This window comes from Xyrauchen texanus, chromosome 1 (genome assembly GCF_025860055.1).
Source record: "Xyrauchen texanus isolate HMW12.3.18 chromosome 1, RBS_HiC_50CHRs, whole genome shotgun sequence".
NCBI classification, from domain to species: Eukaryota; Metazoa; Chordata; class Actinopteri; order Cypriniformes; family Catostomidae; genus Xyrauchen; species Xyrauchen texanus.
Genome location: NC_068276.1, coordinates 18,151,402 through 18,169,833, shown reverse-complemented (window position 1 = coordinate 18,169,833; position 18,432 = coordinate 18,151,402). Strand labels below are relative to the sequence as shown.

The window sequence follows — 18,432 nt, the reverse complement described above, 5'->3', positions numbered from 1 at the left end:
CTGAACAGTTAGCCATGGAGAGGGGAAATTTGCTGCAAACAAATGAAAAACCTTTGAAAATGAAAAATGTTTTATAATAAGTGATTTGTGTTACAACAAACGCCAAAGACTCTAAATATATCATTGATATACTAATGAATTCTCACTGGAGAAGTTTTGGTGCTTGTAATGGAGATATCGCTCATATGTTTTAATGTACCTCTGCTGTGTGTGATGCTCTCATGGTGTTTAATTGTTGCCAGTATGTCACAATCTTATTTGATATACAGGTGAAACTCGAAAAATTAGAATATCGTGCAAAAGTTCATTAATTTCAGTAATTCAACTTAAAAGGTGAAACTAATATATTATATAGACTCATTACAAGCAAAGTAAGATATTTCAAGCCTTTATTTGATGTAATTTTGATGATTATGGCTTACAGCTTATGAAAACCCCAAATTCAGAATCTCAGAAAATTAGAATATTGTGAAAAGGTTCAGTATTGTAGGCTCAAAGTGTCACACTCTAATCAGCTAAACACCTGCAAAGGGTTCCTGAGCCTTTAAATGGTCTCTCAGTCTGGTTCAGTTGAATTCACAATCATGGGGAAGACTGCTGACCTGACAGTTGTGCAGAAAACCATCACTGACACCCTCCACAAGGAGGGAAAGCCTCAAAAGGTAATTGCAAAAGAAGTTGGATGTTCTCAAAGTGCTGTATCAAAGCACATTAATAGAAAGTTAAGTGGAAGGGAAAAGTGTGGAAGAAAAAGGTGCACAAGCAGCAGGGATGACCGTAGCCTGGAGAGGATTGTCAGGAAAAGGCCATTCAAATGTGTGGGGAGCTTCACAAGGAGTGGACTGAGGCTGGAGTTACTGCATCAAGAGCCACCACACACAGGCGGGTCCTGGACATGGGCTTCAAATGTCAAACGTCTTACCTGGGCTAAAGAAAAAAAGAACTGGTCTGTTGCTCAGTGGTCCAAAGTCCTCTTTTCTGATGAGAGCAAATTTTGCATCTCATTTGGAAACCAAGGTCCCAGAGTCTGGAGGAAGAATGGAGAGGCACACAATCCAAGATGCTTGAAGTCCAGTGTGAAGTTTCCACAGTCTGTGTTGGTTTGGGGAGCCATGTCATCGGCTGGTGTTGGTCCACTGTGCTTTATTAAGTCCAGAGTCAACGCAGCCGTCTACCGGGACATTTAAGAGCACTTCATGCTTCCTTCAGCAGACAAGCTTTATGGAGATGCTGACTTCATTTTCCAGCAGCACTTGGCACCTGCCCACACTGCCAAAAGTACCAAAACCAGGTTCAATGACCATGGTATTACTGTGCTTGATTGGCCAGCAAACTCGCCTGACCTGAACCCCATAGAGAATCTATGGGGCATTGCTAAGAGAAAGATGAGAGACATGAGACCAAACAATGCAGAAGAGCTGAAGGCAGCTATTGAAGCATCTTGGTCTTCCATAACACCTCAGCAGTGCCACAGGATGATGGCATCCATGCCACGCCGCATTGAGGCAGTAATTAATGCAAAAGGGACCCAAACCAAGTACTGAGTACATATGCATGATTATACTTTTCAGAGGGCCGACATTTCTGTATTTAAAATCCTTTTTTTTATTGATTTCATGTAATATTCTAATTTTCTGAGATTCTGAATTTGGGGTTGTCATAAGCTGTAAGCCATAATCATCAAAATTATATCAAATAAAGGCTTGAAATATCTTACTTTGCTTGTAATGAGTCTATATAATATATTAGTTTCACCTTTTAAGTTGAATTACTGAAATTAATGAACTTTTGCACGATATTCTAATTTTTCGAGTTTCACCTGTAGTACCAACAGGACTATTCAAAACTGTTTTCATTTCAAATAAATGTTATCATTTCACAGTTGATGTAAATTGAATGTCATTTTACAATATGTGACATAAACTGCAGCATATAACTTTAAAAGTTAAAATTGGTGGATTGGTATTGGCTGATTTTCAGTGTGATCGGTATCAGCCTCAAATTTCCTGATCGGTGCCACACTACTACCCGGTTACATGTCAAAAGACCTAGTGGCTTACACCAAGATAACAAGATAGCACCTTTTAGCTTGCGCCATGTAAAGTTTCATGCCTAAACTTCAGTCATTTATTAGAGAGAAATGCTCATTTATGTATATTTTCATTTGTGGATATCACTCTCACTGTCTCTGACTGTCAGTGCTGGCCGACGAAGACGGTGATGGCTATGAAACAGACCATCAGGACTACTGTGAGGTGTGTCAGCAGGGAGGGGAGATCATTCTGTGTGATACATGTCCTCGAGCGTACCACCTGGTGTGCCTGGAGCCTGAGCTGGAGAAAGCCCCTGAGGGCAAGTGGAGCTGCCCTCACTGTGTGAGTCATGTACACAAACCCAGACCATTTACGCTTAGGAATTACAGATTTATTTGAATCTGAAGGGCTAAATGAGACCAGACATCTTCTGACATTTTTGTTCCAAATTTTTTACATGATTTGATACGATCACTGTTTCAGAAAATCAAAATTATTTTGCTGCCTTTGGCTATAGTTTGAGATGCACAGACTCCATCTAGATTTGTAATGGAAAATGGAATGGAATGGAAAAGAGAGTCACATTGCTGATTTTCAGGAGAAGGAAGGGATCCAATGGGAAGCAAAGGAAGAAGACTTTGAGGACTTCGAAGAGGAGTGTGATGATGTCCGGGATGTGGAGGTGGGGCTGTGTGGAGAGGAAGAGGAGGATGATCACATGGAGTTTTGTCGCGTGTGTAAAGATGGAGGAGAGCTGCTGTGCTGCGACTCCTGCCCGTCATCCTATCACATTCACTGCCTAAACCCCCCACTGCCTGAGATACCCAACGGAGAGTGGCTGTGTCCACGCTGCACTGTGAGTGAAGCTCTATGAAGTCTGTTTATTCTAAATGCCAGGACATAAAACTACATTTATAAAAAAATATTATATTATACAATTATATAGGCCTTTTACTAAGTACATTTGTCTAAAGCTGCTGTGGAGTTCAAAGCCTAAATTACACCATGCACACATATAAACATACAAACAAACAATAGAAAATATTTGAGAAAATAAAAAAATGTAAACATCAACAAACAAAGGGAAAAGAAAGAATTCCACAAAGAATAGAATTTACAATGACCACCACAATTCTGTTTCTCTCCACATGGTTCTCACTGAGAGCCCTCCAGAAAGGCCAAATACCTGTCCCATTTCTTACCATATGCGTTGAATCTGCAAAGCAGAATTCTTTAATCTTAGCACAGAACCACAGAGCATGGGCTATGTCTCCATCCTCCAACTGACATCGCTAGCAGGTAGATGGTATTTTAAACCAAGCCTAAACAATCTAGATGGAGTTCAGTAGAAGCAATGCAAAATCTTAAACTGAACAAGGTGTACACTTGCATCCCGTGACATAGTTTTGACTATTTTTTTTATTCTTTCTCACTCCCCATCCTCCAATACCAAGTTCAAATCTCTTTCCCATAACCTCTTAAGAGCTGTTAAGGCCCTGTCACCAAACTTCTGATTCAATGAGGAATAATGCACTGATGGTTCATGCCCCTCTCCAAAGGCTGTGAGCACCATACAGAGGGTGTCTGCAGCTTTAGGGGCTGTGTATTATCACCAAAAATTGTACGAAGTAGATGGTGCATCTGTAAATACCTGAGAAATGAAGACCTAGAAATCCCAAATTGCTGGGTTATATTTTCAAATGGTCTCAAATCTCCGTTTTCATAAAGGTTACCAAGTGTAGCAACACCCCTCTCCATCCATTCTTTCCAGCAAAAGGGAGACTTGTTAATACATAATTTGGGTTCAGCCATACAGTATGTTTGAGGGAACATTTAGGTAAGTATCAAAATTTAACATACGGGAAAACTTTCTCCATAATGAATGCAAGTGTGAAATAATAGGATGCATTTTTACTTCACTAGGCGATTTAAAAGAAAGACCATTCATTTTTATAACACTGACCTTCCCTGCCATAGACAAATGTAGTGAAGCCCACAAATCCACATTACACAAGAACCTTTTCATTAATGGGTCAGAATTAACTTCAAATCTCTCAAATTTGCTGGAAATAAAATGCCTAAATACCTAATGACTTGCTTGGGCCATTGGAAGGCACCAGGTTGGAAACCCGTGGCAGGACAATATGCTGTCAGGGCAAGAGCTTCCAATTTAGACCAATTCTCCCTATATCCTGAAAAAGGAGTGACTCCAGAAGCTCCTTAACACATATAAAAACAAAAGTAGTTCCTGGGAGGAGCAGGAGGCGGAAGCTCAGGGGGCGGAGCCACAGGAGGCAGAGGCTCACGGGCAAGGTTGCAGCAGAGCCATATAGAGAGAGAGTTGCGACAACAGAAGTTCTAAATGCCAGATAGTTCCAGGAAGTGCTTTGGCGGGCATTTCAAACTGTTAGAGTAGAGTGACAGAACTGCGATTTCTGGTAATTAGTAGTCAATAAATGCATTTATTTTATATATTTATGTAACACACCGACATATGTATGTAGCATGGGTATGTTGTTACAGCGATGTTGTTTTTTTAAAGATCAAACCAGCTAATATTTGAGGATTAGTGTTACCGTTTACCGTTATTTGCCTCAACTTATTTCAGGCTAGGGTTTCTGTTGCCTTTTTATGTTACCTCATGTTCATTGTTTTCACTAATCTCATGGTAACTAATGTCATATTTATGACTTTTCAGATAGTACAGAGACAGGCTGGTGACAGGTGATTTCCAGCTCGCACCGCACAATGGGTCAATGAACTATTAACTCTTAGCAGCAGTTACGTAAATGTAACATTTAGTGAAATGAAGCTTATTGTTTACAAATCTTACAATTCTATATATAGTAATATAATTATTTATGTATTATAAATATTATATCTAATGTATAATTCTTACAATACTTATTCATATACACAATATATTCAGCTTTAAAACAACTTAAGCATACTCGTATATAAACTGCCGTTCAGAAGTAATGAGACAATGAGTAATGAGTAAATGTAATGAGTAAATTACATTTTAAAATACATTAAAATAGAAAACAGTTATTTTAAATTGTAATAATATATTACGATATTAATTTTTTTTTTAAAAACGATGGATGAAACTGAATCAAGAGAACAGATTTTACAATTAATAGGGTGTTCGTTACTAACTTCATCCAGCTCCAATCCTTGCCTAATCTGTTAGTTATCCGATAACATCCCTTATCTCCTAATTTAATGAGTAATACTCAACTATAAGGTTTTCATTTACAAGTTATTTTTATTTAGATGTACTGATAATATACCGAATAAGATAATATTATTCTTTAAACGTCTCACCTTTTAAAAGTGCGTCGCAAACGGTTTGTTGTGCTGCATCTCTACGGCGCGGCATGTGTTTGCTGCTACTTCCTGGAACTATTGAGAGGCTCCACGAGCCGCCATTGCTGTAAAAAAAACGTTCCATTGGAGTCAATGGAGTTGTCGCAACTCTCTCTCTATATGGCTCTGGGTTGCAGGAGGCGGAGGCTCAAGGGGCGGAGTCGCAGGAGATGGAGGCTCAGGAGGAGGAGCCACAGGTGGCTGTGGCTCAGAGGGTGGAGCCGCAAGAGGCAGAGCCACAGAAGGCTCAGGAGATGGAGCTACAGGAGGCAAGGGCTCAGAGGTTATGACAAGGTGTTCAGAGCAGCTGAGGACTCTTGAGAGCAAGGCACTAGGGGACTAAGAGAGCAAGGCGCTAGGGGACTAAGAGAGCAAGGCGCTAGGGGACTCAGAGAGCAAGGCGCTAGGGGACTCAGAGAGCAAGGCGCTAGGGGACTCAGATTGCAAGGCACAAGGGACCTCAGAGAGCAAGGCACTAGGGGATTCAGAGAGCAAGGCACTAGGGGATTCAGAAAGTCAAGGGGCAGAGCCATGCGAGTCTCGAGGGACAAGTCTGCAGGAGGTGGAGAATCAGGGGACTCGGAGAGCTGGTCAGACTGCTAGCAAGTGTCTGATGGGTGCTGATTTCTGGGCTGAGCAACAGACTGGTGGCTGGTATCTGAAAGGTTTTGGCCACTGGACTGAGCAACAGACTGATCGACGGCTGCTGGGACAGGATCGTCAACGGTCACAGAGGACTGGACAGACTCGTTGACAGCCTCAGGAAACTGAACAGACTTGATGTCTACAGGGAATAGGACAGGCTCGTGGACAGCCACAGGAAACTGGACAGACTCAATGACTACAGGCGAAAGGACAGGCTTGTCGACAGACTTAGGGAACTGGACAGGCTCGTCAACAGCCTCAGGGAACTGGACAGGCTCGTCGACAGCCTAAGGGAACTGAACAGGCTTGTTGACAGCCTCCATGGCTGGAAGCGCTGGCAGCGAATGGGAACGCTTCTGTGGCCAGGAGCGCTGGTAGCGACTGGGGAACAGTCCCCATGGCCGGGAGCACTGGCAGCGACTGGGGAACAGCCTCCATGGCCGGGAGCACTGACAGAGACTGGAGAATGGCCCCCATGGCTGGGAGCGCTGGCAGCAGCAGGAAAATGGCCTCCGTAGCCATGAGCGCTGGCAGTGGCATGGGAATGACCTTCCATGTGGATGACGTGCCTTGGACTTTGAGACTGGGCAAGCATCAAAGATTTTTCATGGAAATGTTACAGACGTAAATTGTTGCCTTAGAACCCACCAGTCAATGGAAAGAATTATGTCACAGTGGCAAACTTCATGACCAAATTGTTTTAAATTCAGGACAGTCATATATTGAGCTGAGAGTGTTTTTGTCCATTAAATCATACAATGAATCATTGTGCCAGAAGAACTTGTTTTTACATACAACAAAAAGAAAAAGTTGCAAGTTACTAGGTTCACTACGTCACTTCCCACAGCTCAGAAACACTGGAATGGACTGCAGCAATTAACTAATCTGACCACCAAAGGCAACAATCTTAATCTGTATGTACATAATATACCCTTAATATATATTTTAAATAAACACTGCACCTTAACATTAGAAATTTAAATCAGGCAGAGCATAACACTAAGAAGGACATGATTGCCAGAACAACACTTCATAGCCTCAGACTAACCAGAAACAATGACCAAGTTTGTATGACCTAGTATCAATAACACAGATTTTAATAAACATATTAACTTACCTTTCCTGGAACACAAAATCCATGCGTCTCTCCTTGCGAATGAATATCTCCATCACATTGTTGTAAAAGTCGCCTGCTAGTGTAAGTTTCGATAGCCTCTTTTTCTCAATTTTAAATTGAAATTAACTTTGCCAAATCCGCGTAGGTTGTCGATGCTTAAACTTGATCCATTTTAGCACTTAATAACGTGTTAGTTACGTGAACTTGAACATGTTGACGCAAAACAAATCTCTAGCCTATCAGATAGCGTGACTGAAGGAAAGAGCTTCTGTTTGGCTTACTCATTATGGTAAGCATGCTTACCATGGTCATTTAAAGTAGCGGGTGTGATTCAGTTTGAATTAATGTATAATGTTGAATGAAAGGGTGGTAAACAATGCTTTGAATCGAAGTCAGAGAAAGCATAACATAAAGTGCTTATACCTGAGGGTGGCGCCAAAGCGAATAAATGAATAACTGACTGTGTTGCTCAACTGAGACGAAAGATGATGAATTTCAACAAAAAAATTATTTAAATATTTAATAGTGTAATTTTTCTTTTCACCCTTCTGTTAGGTAAGCACTGCTTACCATGCTTATATGGATGGCACATCCCTGATATATAGTATATACACACACACAGTGGGACTCTTTTGATGATATCTGATTTGCTTTCTACCACTGTTTGTCTGTAAGTGTCCACCAATCAAAGGGCGAGTGCAGAAGATTCTACACTGGCAATGGGGTGAACCCCCACCGCCTGTACCTGTCCCTCCACCCCCAGATGCACCCCCTGATGCCCTACCCCTTCCACCCATGAAGGGCCGTCCAGAGAGAGAGTTCTTTGTGAAACTGGCAGGACAGTCTTACTGGCACTGTACCTGGATTACAGAACTACAGGTGAGAGAGTGACACAGATAGAGTAAGCGAAGTAGATATGATGAAATAAGTGTACCAAGAAGTTCTTTCTCCATTCATTCACCCTTTAGCTGGAGATTTTCCACTCTGTGATGTTCCGGAACTATCAGAGGAAAACAGACATGGATGAGCCGCCCAGTCTGGACTACGGCTCTGGGGGAGAGGAGGATACAGGGAAGAGTGAGAAGCGGAGGGCCAAAGACCCTCAATATGCCATCCTGGAGGAGAAGTACTATCGCTATGGCATCAAGCCAGAGTGGATGATGTTGCACAGGATAATCAACCACAGGTGTGTGTATGTTTGTGTGATAAGAAACATTACATATACTGATCATTCTCACTTTCATCATATCAGCAAGTCTGCTGAAGGTTTTGATGTGTGTGCAGCTTGGATAAAAAGGGGAACTACCACTACCTGGTTAAATGGAGAGATCTGACCTATGACCAGTGTACTTGGGAGAGAGACGATCTGAACATCCCTGAGTTTGCAGGGCACAAAGCTGCCTACTGGAGACACAGGTCCAGTTATGGATTGTATACATAAATAAAAATAATTCATTACATTTATTCAAACACTCAAAGCACTTTATAGAGAGAGTGGGGGAATCTCCTCAACCAACACCAGTGTGCATGTTGCGATGGCAGCCATAGTTTGGCAGATGCCCACATTAGACCAGCTATCAGTGGAGAGTGTTCTACAGTTTGACACTTTGTTCTACTTCTAAAACAATTTTAAACAACATTTTCCTATTTCTGGATACTTATGCATGCGTAATGATATTATGACATTAACCGAATGACTACATGAAATATTTGTACTGCTAAAAATGAATCTGTCACAATACGGCTGTTTAAGTGAACTGCAAAGCAAAGACATGATTAAAATTGTGAATAACTTGTTGACCAGTTACCTGAATAACCATTGTATATTATAACTTTTACATTATAATTGTACATTTTATTTAATTTCTGTTTGTAGAATATCTTAATTTTTCTAGCAGTGGACTTGAATTATGGAATAAGCATTAAAATAAAAAAAAGAAATGCTTTTATCTCTCAAAGGGAGGAAGTGATGAAGGAAGACCCAGAGAAGCCTAGGAAGATGAGGAAGAGAGAGGAGAATGATGAAGCTCCAGGCACCCCTGTTAATGATGTTTGTGTCAACCTTGCCTTTCTGTAATGCTATCCATTAATACTTTCCTGTCTTCACGTTCACTACTGATGACTTTGCCTTGTCCACATAATATTGGAGACATTTAAAAGATTTTCTTAAAGATTTAACTTCCTCTGATCCCTGCTCTTTCATTCGTCATTTGACACCTGCTTTCCAGCACCAAGTTCTCAACAATAAAGCTTGTGGTGGATGTAGGGCCACCCATCTCTCTGTCTTTTCTCATCTATTCCTTTTCCTCCTCTCATCCTCCAGCCCACAATCAAATATGAAGAGCAGCCTGACTTTGTGACAGAGACTGGAGGGACGCTGCACCTCTACCAGCTTGAAGGGTTGAACTGGCTGCGCTTCTCCTGGGCTCAGGGCACTGACACCATCCTGGCTGATGAAATGGGGTTGGGCAAGACCATCCAGACTATCGTCTTTCTCTACTCACTGTTTAAAGAGGTCTGTCGGTATATCGCAATACTTTTCATGATATTGTATCAATTCTGTAGGTCCTTGTGTCGATGTATTTATTGGTCCATTCATACATTCCTACATGTTCTACAATTAAATAATGAAGAAGTTGTCAAGACCGAGGCTCGAACCCAGAGTGTGCTGCTGGCAACCCAGAGCACTAACCGCTATAGCTTTGTGGACCCAAATTGCAGAGAATCAGAAGAGGCAGGACTTGGGCAAAACAAACTGTCTTTACTTTATGTTCTTCTTGAATAAACACAAAAGATCAATCATCAAAAGCAGTTGCTGAAGAAAGTACAGATCCTCAATGTCTTGATGATGTCAAAACATGTCCAAAAGCATAGAACAAACTTCCCAAACAAGAAAGTCAAAAATATGGGAGAATGTCTGTCAATGTAATCAAAAGCAGGTCAATCAGGAACAGGCATTTACAAAAGATCTGCCTAAGCAAAAGAACTTCAAGACTGAGCAAAGATACAAACAAAAGCAGGTCTTATATATACACATACACACACTCTAACAAGCCAGGCACAGGTGATATAATTGAGCTAATAATGAACAGAAAATCAGGAGGAAGTTGTGGAAGGACTTGTGCTCTAGGTTCCCCTCTGCTGGACAGACCTTGGTGTGGCAGAAGTAGGTCTTGTAAATCAGGAGTTTTCAAACTGGGCTCTGGGAACACATAGGGGGCCGCCAGGGGGTGCTAGTGATTCTGTGAAAAAATATCAGTGAAAAAAGAAACGGAAATGTTACAATTTAAAATCAATAAATATATAAATAAAAATAAAATAGTTAACAGTTAAAGGTATAGTACACCTAAAAATGTAAATTCTCTCATCATTTACCTGATGTGTTACAAAAGAAGATTTTTAGAATAATTTTTCAGCTCTGTTGGTCCATACAATGCAAGTGAATGGTGACCAGAACTCAGAAGGTCGAAATAATCATTAGTTGCAGCCCTAATAGGCTCGCAACAAACATGTTATCTAATTTTTGTGAGAGCACTAATTCTAAGCACAATTTTAACGCCAAACCGCAAGTGGCCATTGGTGGGAGTGTTTGCGCTATCTGTAGGTGTGTGCGCAAAACTGTGGGTGTATATTTTACATACATGTAAATGAAGTGCTGCAAATCACAATTTGCTAATTTACTGAGAAATAGGTCTTTGTGCTAAAACGGTTAAGGATTAGGTCAGTTTTCAGCGCAAAGTTTAAACTCAGTTCCTATATTTGCAATTTGGAGATTTCACCAGCAATTTAGTTCCAGTTTTGTGGTCCATTGGTCTGAAACCATTGATTTTCAGTGTGGTGAGAGTAATTACAATGACTTGAAGATGCTTATTCTTTACCGCATATAGCGTGGTTTAATCGCGATCCAGTTATGATATTTTGATGCTTTGCGTTGTATTGAATCATTGCATATGTAGCACGATGTGTATCCTATTGTGAGGCAGTTGGCAATATCCAGTCCTAGAGCGCATGTTCCAAATGCTCTCTCTTTCTCGTCCTCTTCTACTCTCTTTCTCTCTGTCCGTCCTCATGTCTCTCTTCCATTTCGTTCTACTGTCTTCCTCCAGGGTCACACTAAAGGCCCGTTCCTGGTAAGTGCACCACTCTCCACAATCATTAACTGGGAGAGAGAGTTTGAAATGTGGGCCCCCAACTTCTATGTGGTCACTTACACCGGAGACAAGGACAGCCGCGCCATCATCCGTGAGAATGAGTTCTCCTTCGAAGACACAGCGGTGAAGGGAGGAAAGAAGGCCTTCAAATTACGGGTGAGGAGAGGAGTAGAGCTGGAAAGGAGGGAATGGTTAGTCGTTGGAGTAAAGAGGAATATACAGAGCAGAAGTAAGAGAAAGAACATGTCAGTAGGAGAGAAAGAGTCATAGAACGTGAGAAGGAAAAGGACATTTATTGGTGTTTTAAGAATAAACTTAACATGAATTACTTTTACCGCATCTCTGTCTCTTTCTATCTGTTCATCATCCCATCCAGAGAGAAGCTCCCACGAAATTCCATGTTTTGCTGACATCCTATGAGCTGGTGACCATAGACCAGAACGTTCTCAAATTCATCGACTGGGCCTGTCTGGTGGTGGATGAAGCCCACCGCCTCAAAAACAACCAGTCCAAGGTACACAGGCTTTGTGTGTTTCAATGTAAAATGTGTTTTGTCACATTAAAAAAATCACAAAAAAGGTGCTGGTAAAATCTAAATGAACTGGTTTCAAAAGTATTACAGTTGGTCAAAAATATGATTTAATATGTCTGAGTCAACCTGACTACATGCGGTTACACCAGTGCAAGTTCTATTTAAATTATGGTCAACATTGAGGGTAACATCTGCCAGTTTAGGTTTTTTCTGTTTTCTGTCCAGAATATTTGTGTATGTGTGTGTGTGTGTGTGTGTGTGTGTGTGTTTATGCCACTGTTTGTTTGAAAACTAACTTTTACCAATAGCAAATTTATACCTAATTAGAAATTGTTCACTTTCTTAAAGTTATTTTAGATTAAAAAGTGCTACTCATTTTGGTTTCATGCCAAAAATTTCTCTGAGGAAAATGTATTTAAAAATTCCCAATTGATTCATAATGAAATATGATAACAGTTGTTGATGTGGTGTGTTAGTTTTTCAGGAGACTGAATGATTACAAGATTGACCATAAGCTGCTGCTAACAGGAACTCCACTGCAGAACAACCTGGAGGAACTTTTCCATCTGCTCAACTTCCTGACACCCAACCGCTTCAAGTATAAACACACTTGAAAACACACTCATTCATTTAAACTAGGGCTGTCTATATAATGCGTTTATTTAGTGCAATCAGTTATCAATCAATTATAAATAATGCATTCAAAAATGAACGCAATTTATCATGCCATCAAATTCCATGTATGTAAACTCTGTAATAGTAAATGTTCCTACCTTTGGAGCAATTCAAGATTGATGCAGTATGGGGCTGTCAACACTCCTCGTCAAACACGCAGGCAGCATCAGGGCAGCATACAACCTTTCAAAGATGATGCACTTTTGCGCTCAATGACAACACGATCGAACACAAAAGAATGAAGGGCTCTCTAGAGACGAGTGTTTCAAAGTTTCAAACTACATTTAACTTGACACAGCGTCCTAAATCTCAGTCCAAGAGATGCAGAAATCTAGTGCGACATGACCCAACCAAAATGAGATGCTCCAAACATAGACCAACAATTGAAAGTAGAGCAAAGGGATGTAAGCCAATAAACCTTATTTATAGTAGTGCAATCTTTGATTCTTAAAGGGAATGAAAAAGAAGCTGTGAGGTATGTGAGCTGTGTTACTGTCTCTTCCATGGCATGCATGGTATGAAGCTGTATAAAGCTTTTGTGATTTTCCTCAATTCATGTTGAGTTTTTGGTCTACTGAATGTTCATGGAAAGATATTTCTTTCAATGTTTTGTCTGCGTAACGATCCAAAAACCCTTTAAACCACAGTACAGCCCATTGAAGAGACTGTACGTCTATTCCTCACAGCTTTGTTGTCATTCCCGTCAAAAAATGAAGATGTGAAAAAGTTCTATAATAGGGTTATGTTCAATGATATGGAAATAAAACAATGTTTTCACTTTTAAAGCCACTTTTTTCATAATCTAAATGCTTTATCATGCAATATGATGTAATGTGTTTGAATGAGCTGAATTATAATATTTATGAGGCCATATTTATTTGGATTTAATTATTCTAAATGACCTTTATTTGGGGGCCTTTCTCAGTAAATAAAATATTGGAATGCAATTAATTGGATTCATTGATCAGCACATCATGTAATTAATTCACTTGGAAATTCTATTTCTTTGCCAGCCCTAATTTAAACAGCTGGAGGATTGAGGCAAACAAACAGTATTCTTACATATTAAATTGCACATACAGTACTTTCTAAGTAACAGTTATTCCCCTTAAAATCCCTTTCCCTGTCCTTCAGTAATCTAGAGGGTTTTTTAGAGGAGTTTGCAGACATCTCCAAAGAGGACCAGATCAAGAAGCTGCATGACTTGCTTGGGCCGCACATGCTCCGGAGACTGAAAGCTGACGTGTTTAAGAACATGCCGGCCAAAACTGAGCTGATCGTGCGTGTGGAGCTAAGCCCCATGCAAAAGTAAGAGGCAATTATAAAAGTTACTTCCTGTGAGGGGCCTTTGTATTGATTTAAGGGGATAAATCAAAGAAAACAAACTTCATAAATACAAATGTATATTAAAATGTATTTTTACAAGTTATGAAATTAGTTTACCAGCTTGGATTTTATTTTATTTTATTTATTTAAAAAAACTGAATTCAATTTTGATTAATAATATTTACCAGTGGGGGGCCTGGGTAGCTCAGGGAGTATTGACACTGACCTCCACCCCTGGATCCATGGTGTGCTGAGTGACTCCAGCCAGGTCTCCTAAGCAACCAAATTGGCCCGGTTGCTAGGGAGGGTTGAGTCACATGGGGTAACCTCCTCGTGGTCGTGATTATTGGTTTTCGCTTTCAATTTTGCGTGGATAGCATGTGAGTACCATGAGCCTCCACATGCTTTGAGTCTCCGTGGTGTCATGCACAACAAGCCACGCGATAAGATGTGCAGATTGACGGTCTCAGAAATGGAGGCAACTGGTCCTCCGCCACCCGGAATGAGGTGAGTAAACATGCCACCACGAGGACCTACTAAGTAGTCGGAATTGGGCATTCCAAATTGGGGAAAAAATAAATAAAATTATTTAAAAATAAAAATAATAATAATCTGTACCAGCCTTATATGTGGAAAATAATTTTATAAGAAATAGTAAGAGTGAAGTGATGTCAACCCAAAGATAGAGATGGGCAAGAAAAGAAGCTAGAAGGATATAGAGCAATGAAGAATCTATAGAAAGAGAGAGGATGTATGTTTAAGATTTTCTCATGTGTTTGTGTGTGCCTTTAAACAGAAAATACTACAAGTTAATTCTCACTCGTAATTTTGAGGCACTGAACTCTAAGGGAGGAGGAAACCAGGTGTCTTTGCTCAACATAATGATGGACCTGAAAAAGTGCTGCAACCATCCCTACCTCTTCCCTGTTGCTTCTGCTGTAAGATATCTCTCTGACAGATTCCTGAAAATGTTATCAAGTGGTGATCTATCTTATGCAGTGTCAAATACTGCCATCTGCTGTCAGAAAATGTTGTTCAAACTAAATTTCATTGTGGAGGTGTCTGATTGTTGTGTTTGTTTTTTCAGATAACATTAGCAAATATACAGGTGTTTGACTGGGCTTTTTGTTGTATAGATATATACTGTAGGTATGTATGCAGTAGGGGTTTTGCTAAAGTGTGTGTTTGTGTCTGACAGGAAGCTCCAAAAACTCTGAGTGGAGCTTATGAAGGTGTAGGTCTCACGAAGGCCTCTGGGAAACTCATGCTGCTGCAGAAAATGCTCAGAAAGTTGAAAGAACAAGGCCACAGAGTGCTGGTGTTCTCTCAGGTGCTCACACAGGCTAACACACACACACACACGCACAAGGGGAGACTGGGGGTAGTTGTCATACTTTTTACTCATGAATATTTCTCAGGGTAGTTTTAGATTTGAGAGTCAGTTTCTTTGTAGACACATACCTTAGTCTTTAAGTCTTTAAGTATTGGCTACAAAAAAGCTTTTGTCATTTCCACTGTTATAGCCCTGGAAAAAAGACCCAAAGAGGGTGGCATGTTGTCACACAATATGGGGTACGTTGTCACAATGAGAACCTGGCATTTAAATATGCTATTGTTGATTTTTCAACAAAAAAGTTTCAGTACTTAAACAGTAAAACAATTATGAAACTTCAAAATTCATGAAACAGCTAAACATTTATAATTCTAAAAATGTTTCTATTTCACTGCAGTTTTTAACTAGGTATTTGAAACCAACATGCAAAACCACTGCTAGAGAAAACAAGCTTTGGCATTCTTTTGTCTCAAAAACGGATAATTATTGAGTTAAAGCACTTGTGACAACTTCCCTGTGTGACAACTAGCCCAAGTGCGCCCCATATGGCATGCCATGTGTCTTTGGAAATGCAATTTTAATGAAATTATAATTTTTCCTATGTTTTACAAGTGTTTTTAAAATATACATGTTATTTAATATGACTGTGCCTAATAGTTAGATTTTAAGGGTATAAATTTGTGTGATTTGATCAGACAAAACGTTTGAGAACTACTATATTCTCAACATGTATCATATTTAAGCTTACACACTGTTTCCTCCTCAGATGACAAAGATGCTGGATTTGCTGGAGGATTTCCTGGATAATGAGGGTTATAAATATGAGCGAATTGATGGAGGCATCACTGGAGCTCTCAGACAGGAAGCTATTGACAGATTCAATGGTAAGGGCAGCTCACCACATATAGACATGTTGTAAATAAATAATCAGTAGACTGTATTGCATTTCACTTGTGTGTTATATCAGGGTTGGATAGAACTAATAATTATCATGACTAGAGTATTTTTAATAGCTTTTTTTTTGTCAAAATGTCTCTGTTCTCCTTTCAATTCATTTACTGATGATGTGTGTTTTGTGGATTTGGAGAGACCATTTTTTGTTTGTTTCTTGGAGTGTGTACTACTCAATCCTCTCTTTGAGTGTTGTTGTTGTTTTTTAAAATTTGGAGAAAAGTTTACAGCAGATGCTTTCATATTTGGGCCACTGTATAATACAATTCAGAATAAAATGTCAGTTGATATTATTGGGCAAGCAAAACTTGCAATTTAAAATAAAGGAAGAAAATAAACTAAGAACAGATATTATTAGATATGTATTTTACCAGGAAGACTCACTATCAGACTCCTGGCCAAGATAACATATTTAAAAGCAAAAATGAAAAACAAATCTATTAAGTGTAAGAGTATCAGAAGCACAATGCAAACCAACACATATACTGTAAATAATTAAAAAACATTTACAAACTGATAAATCTTTCTCCAGTTCTTGAATAACATATTTAAAATAGGCTACTCAATGGCACCAAGTCTTGTAACTATAAATCTGTTTGAAGAGTGTTCCAATCAGAGGGAGCAGCATAAGCGTCTGTCCCCAATTCAGTTTGAGCCGATGAAACAGAAAGAATTTTTACATTCTGAGAACAGACAGAAAACATCCCAGAGCTTTTCTGTTGAATGAGGCGGAAAAGGTACGATGGTATAAGACCAAGAATGGGTTTGTAAATGATCAAATACCAGTACATAACGCGATTATACAAAACACAGTGATGAGTGGTTGGTTTACAATTCCTTACAAATCTTATTGCACCATAGTAAAAAAGTGTCTAAAGAGCATAACATGTAGGAGGGTGCAGACTTATACAAAGCATCCCCAAAAGTGGCAGAGACAAGCTTCTCTCTCTTTGTTTTTTTTTACTTCAAAGTCTTATTTATCAAATAAAAGCCTATTTTTATCTTAATTTATTTCTTTAACGGATTAATATGACTTGTAAAAATTATTCAAGTATGATACCAAGATTTTTTTAATCTGATACAAACTCAATCATATCACCCTGCAATGTACGCAGAGGTGCAAGATTGATTGCTGAGTTCTTAGAATTAGAGTAAAAAAAATGTGTCAGCATTAAAAAACAATTCAACACTATAAATCAAATGTGAACAATGTCGAAAGCTGATTGAAATTGACTCAGAGCTTGATGTTTAGTTGGAGCACTACAGTAAATAATAGTGTCATCTGCATAAAAATGAAAGCTGAAGTTCTGAATGTTAAGATCAAGGCAGTTAATATAAAGAGCAAATAGGAGAGGCCCCAAAACAGATCCCAGGGGAATACCCTTAGTAACCTGGATCACTAGTTAGAACATTGTTTTCTTCCATGTAAATAATTTTTAAAACAGAGTACACTATTATCAAATAGGCCAACACCTTAAAGTGTACGTCATGGCCCACTGTGTCAAGAGCCTTTGACAAATCTATGAAAAGGGATGCACAGTAGTGTCCTTTATTAAGAGACTCAATAATATAATTTAATACTTTAAAAGCTGTTGCAGTAGTACTGTTTTTTCCGGAAACCTATCAGATAAAATATTGTTTGTGGATATATAACACATCAACTGTTCACATATAAGGGATTCCAAGATGTTTGAAATAATGCATAGCTTACAAATTGGTCTATATTTATTGAAAGTAGGATCACCTCCTTTCTGCAAGGGAACAACAGTAGCTGATTTCCAAATCTGAGGGATTTCATTTTTACATATTGAAATATTAAGTTAGGTTTGACAAAGGGAAATAAAATCTGCTGCTAAAATAATAGCCACTGTTGGGTCTATTAAAACAATTAAGTATTTGAACCATGTCCCAATATGGTCAAGGCAGAATACAATACCTATGTTTAAAGCATTTTATAAAAAAATAGAAGCATTGTTGATATCTTTTTATTGTGGTGGAGGGAGATTTAATATTTGCTATTTTGTGGCGTTGAGGTTGATGGAATGTCTTTTTCAATCAACTTCAACACCACAATCAATTGTGTGTCTTAGTGATGCATTAATCTGTGTAATTTGTTAAAATGACTGAATAAAGTTCTTCTGTCTCGCAGCTCCTGGAGCATGTCAGTTTTGTTTTCTTCTCTCTACACGAGCGGGCGGTCTGGGCATCAACTTGGCCACTGCAGACACAGTCATCATCTTTGACTCTGACTGGAATCCTCACAACGACATTCAGGTCGCAAAACTACACAATATGCACAA

General features: G+C 39.4%; 1 protein-coding gene across 2 annotated transcripts in view; it reads left to right on the top strand.

Moving 5' to 3' along the window:
- Positions 1-18,432, top strand: part of LOC127643815 (chromodomain-helicase-DNA-binding protein 3-like) — a 74,835-nt gene that overhangs the window by 10,318 nt on the left and 46,085 nt on the right. For both annotated transcript variants that reach the window (XM_052126712.1, XM_052126721.1), the window contains exons 8-22: positions 2,200-2,375; positions 2,632-2,889; positions 7,840-8,043; positions 8,133-8,350; positions 8,449-8,580; positions 9,124-9,214; positions 9,488-9,679; positions 11,271-11,471; positions 11,692-11,829; positions 12,324-12,445; positions 13,657-13,830; positions 14,645-14,786; positions 15,047-15,178; positions 15,948-16,065; positions 18,282-18,406. In XM_052126712.1, the coding sequence (XP_051982672.1) occupies positions 2,200-2,375; positions 2,632-2,889; positions 7,840-8,043; positions 8,133-8,350; positions 8,449-8,580; positions 9,124-9,214; positions 9,488-9,679; positions 11,271-11,471; positions 11,692-11,829; positions 12,324-12,445; positions 13,657-13,830; positions 14,645-14,786; positions 15,047-15,178; positions 15,948-16,065; positions 18,282-18,406 (2,423 nt within the window). The remainder of the gene's footprint in view (positions 1-2,199; positions 2,376-2,631; positions 2,890-7,839; positions 8,044-8,132; positions 8,351-8,448; positions 8,581-9,123; positions 9,215-9,487; positions 9,680-11,270; positions 11,472-11,691; positions 11,830-12,323; positions 12,446-13,656; positions 13,831-14,644; positions 14,787-15,046; positions 15,179-15,947; positions 16,066-18,281; positions 18,407-18,432) is intronic.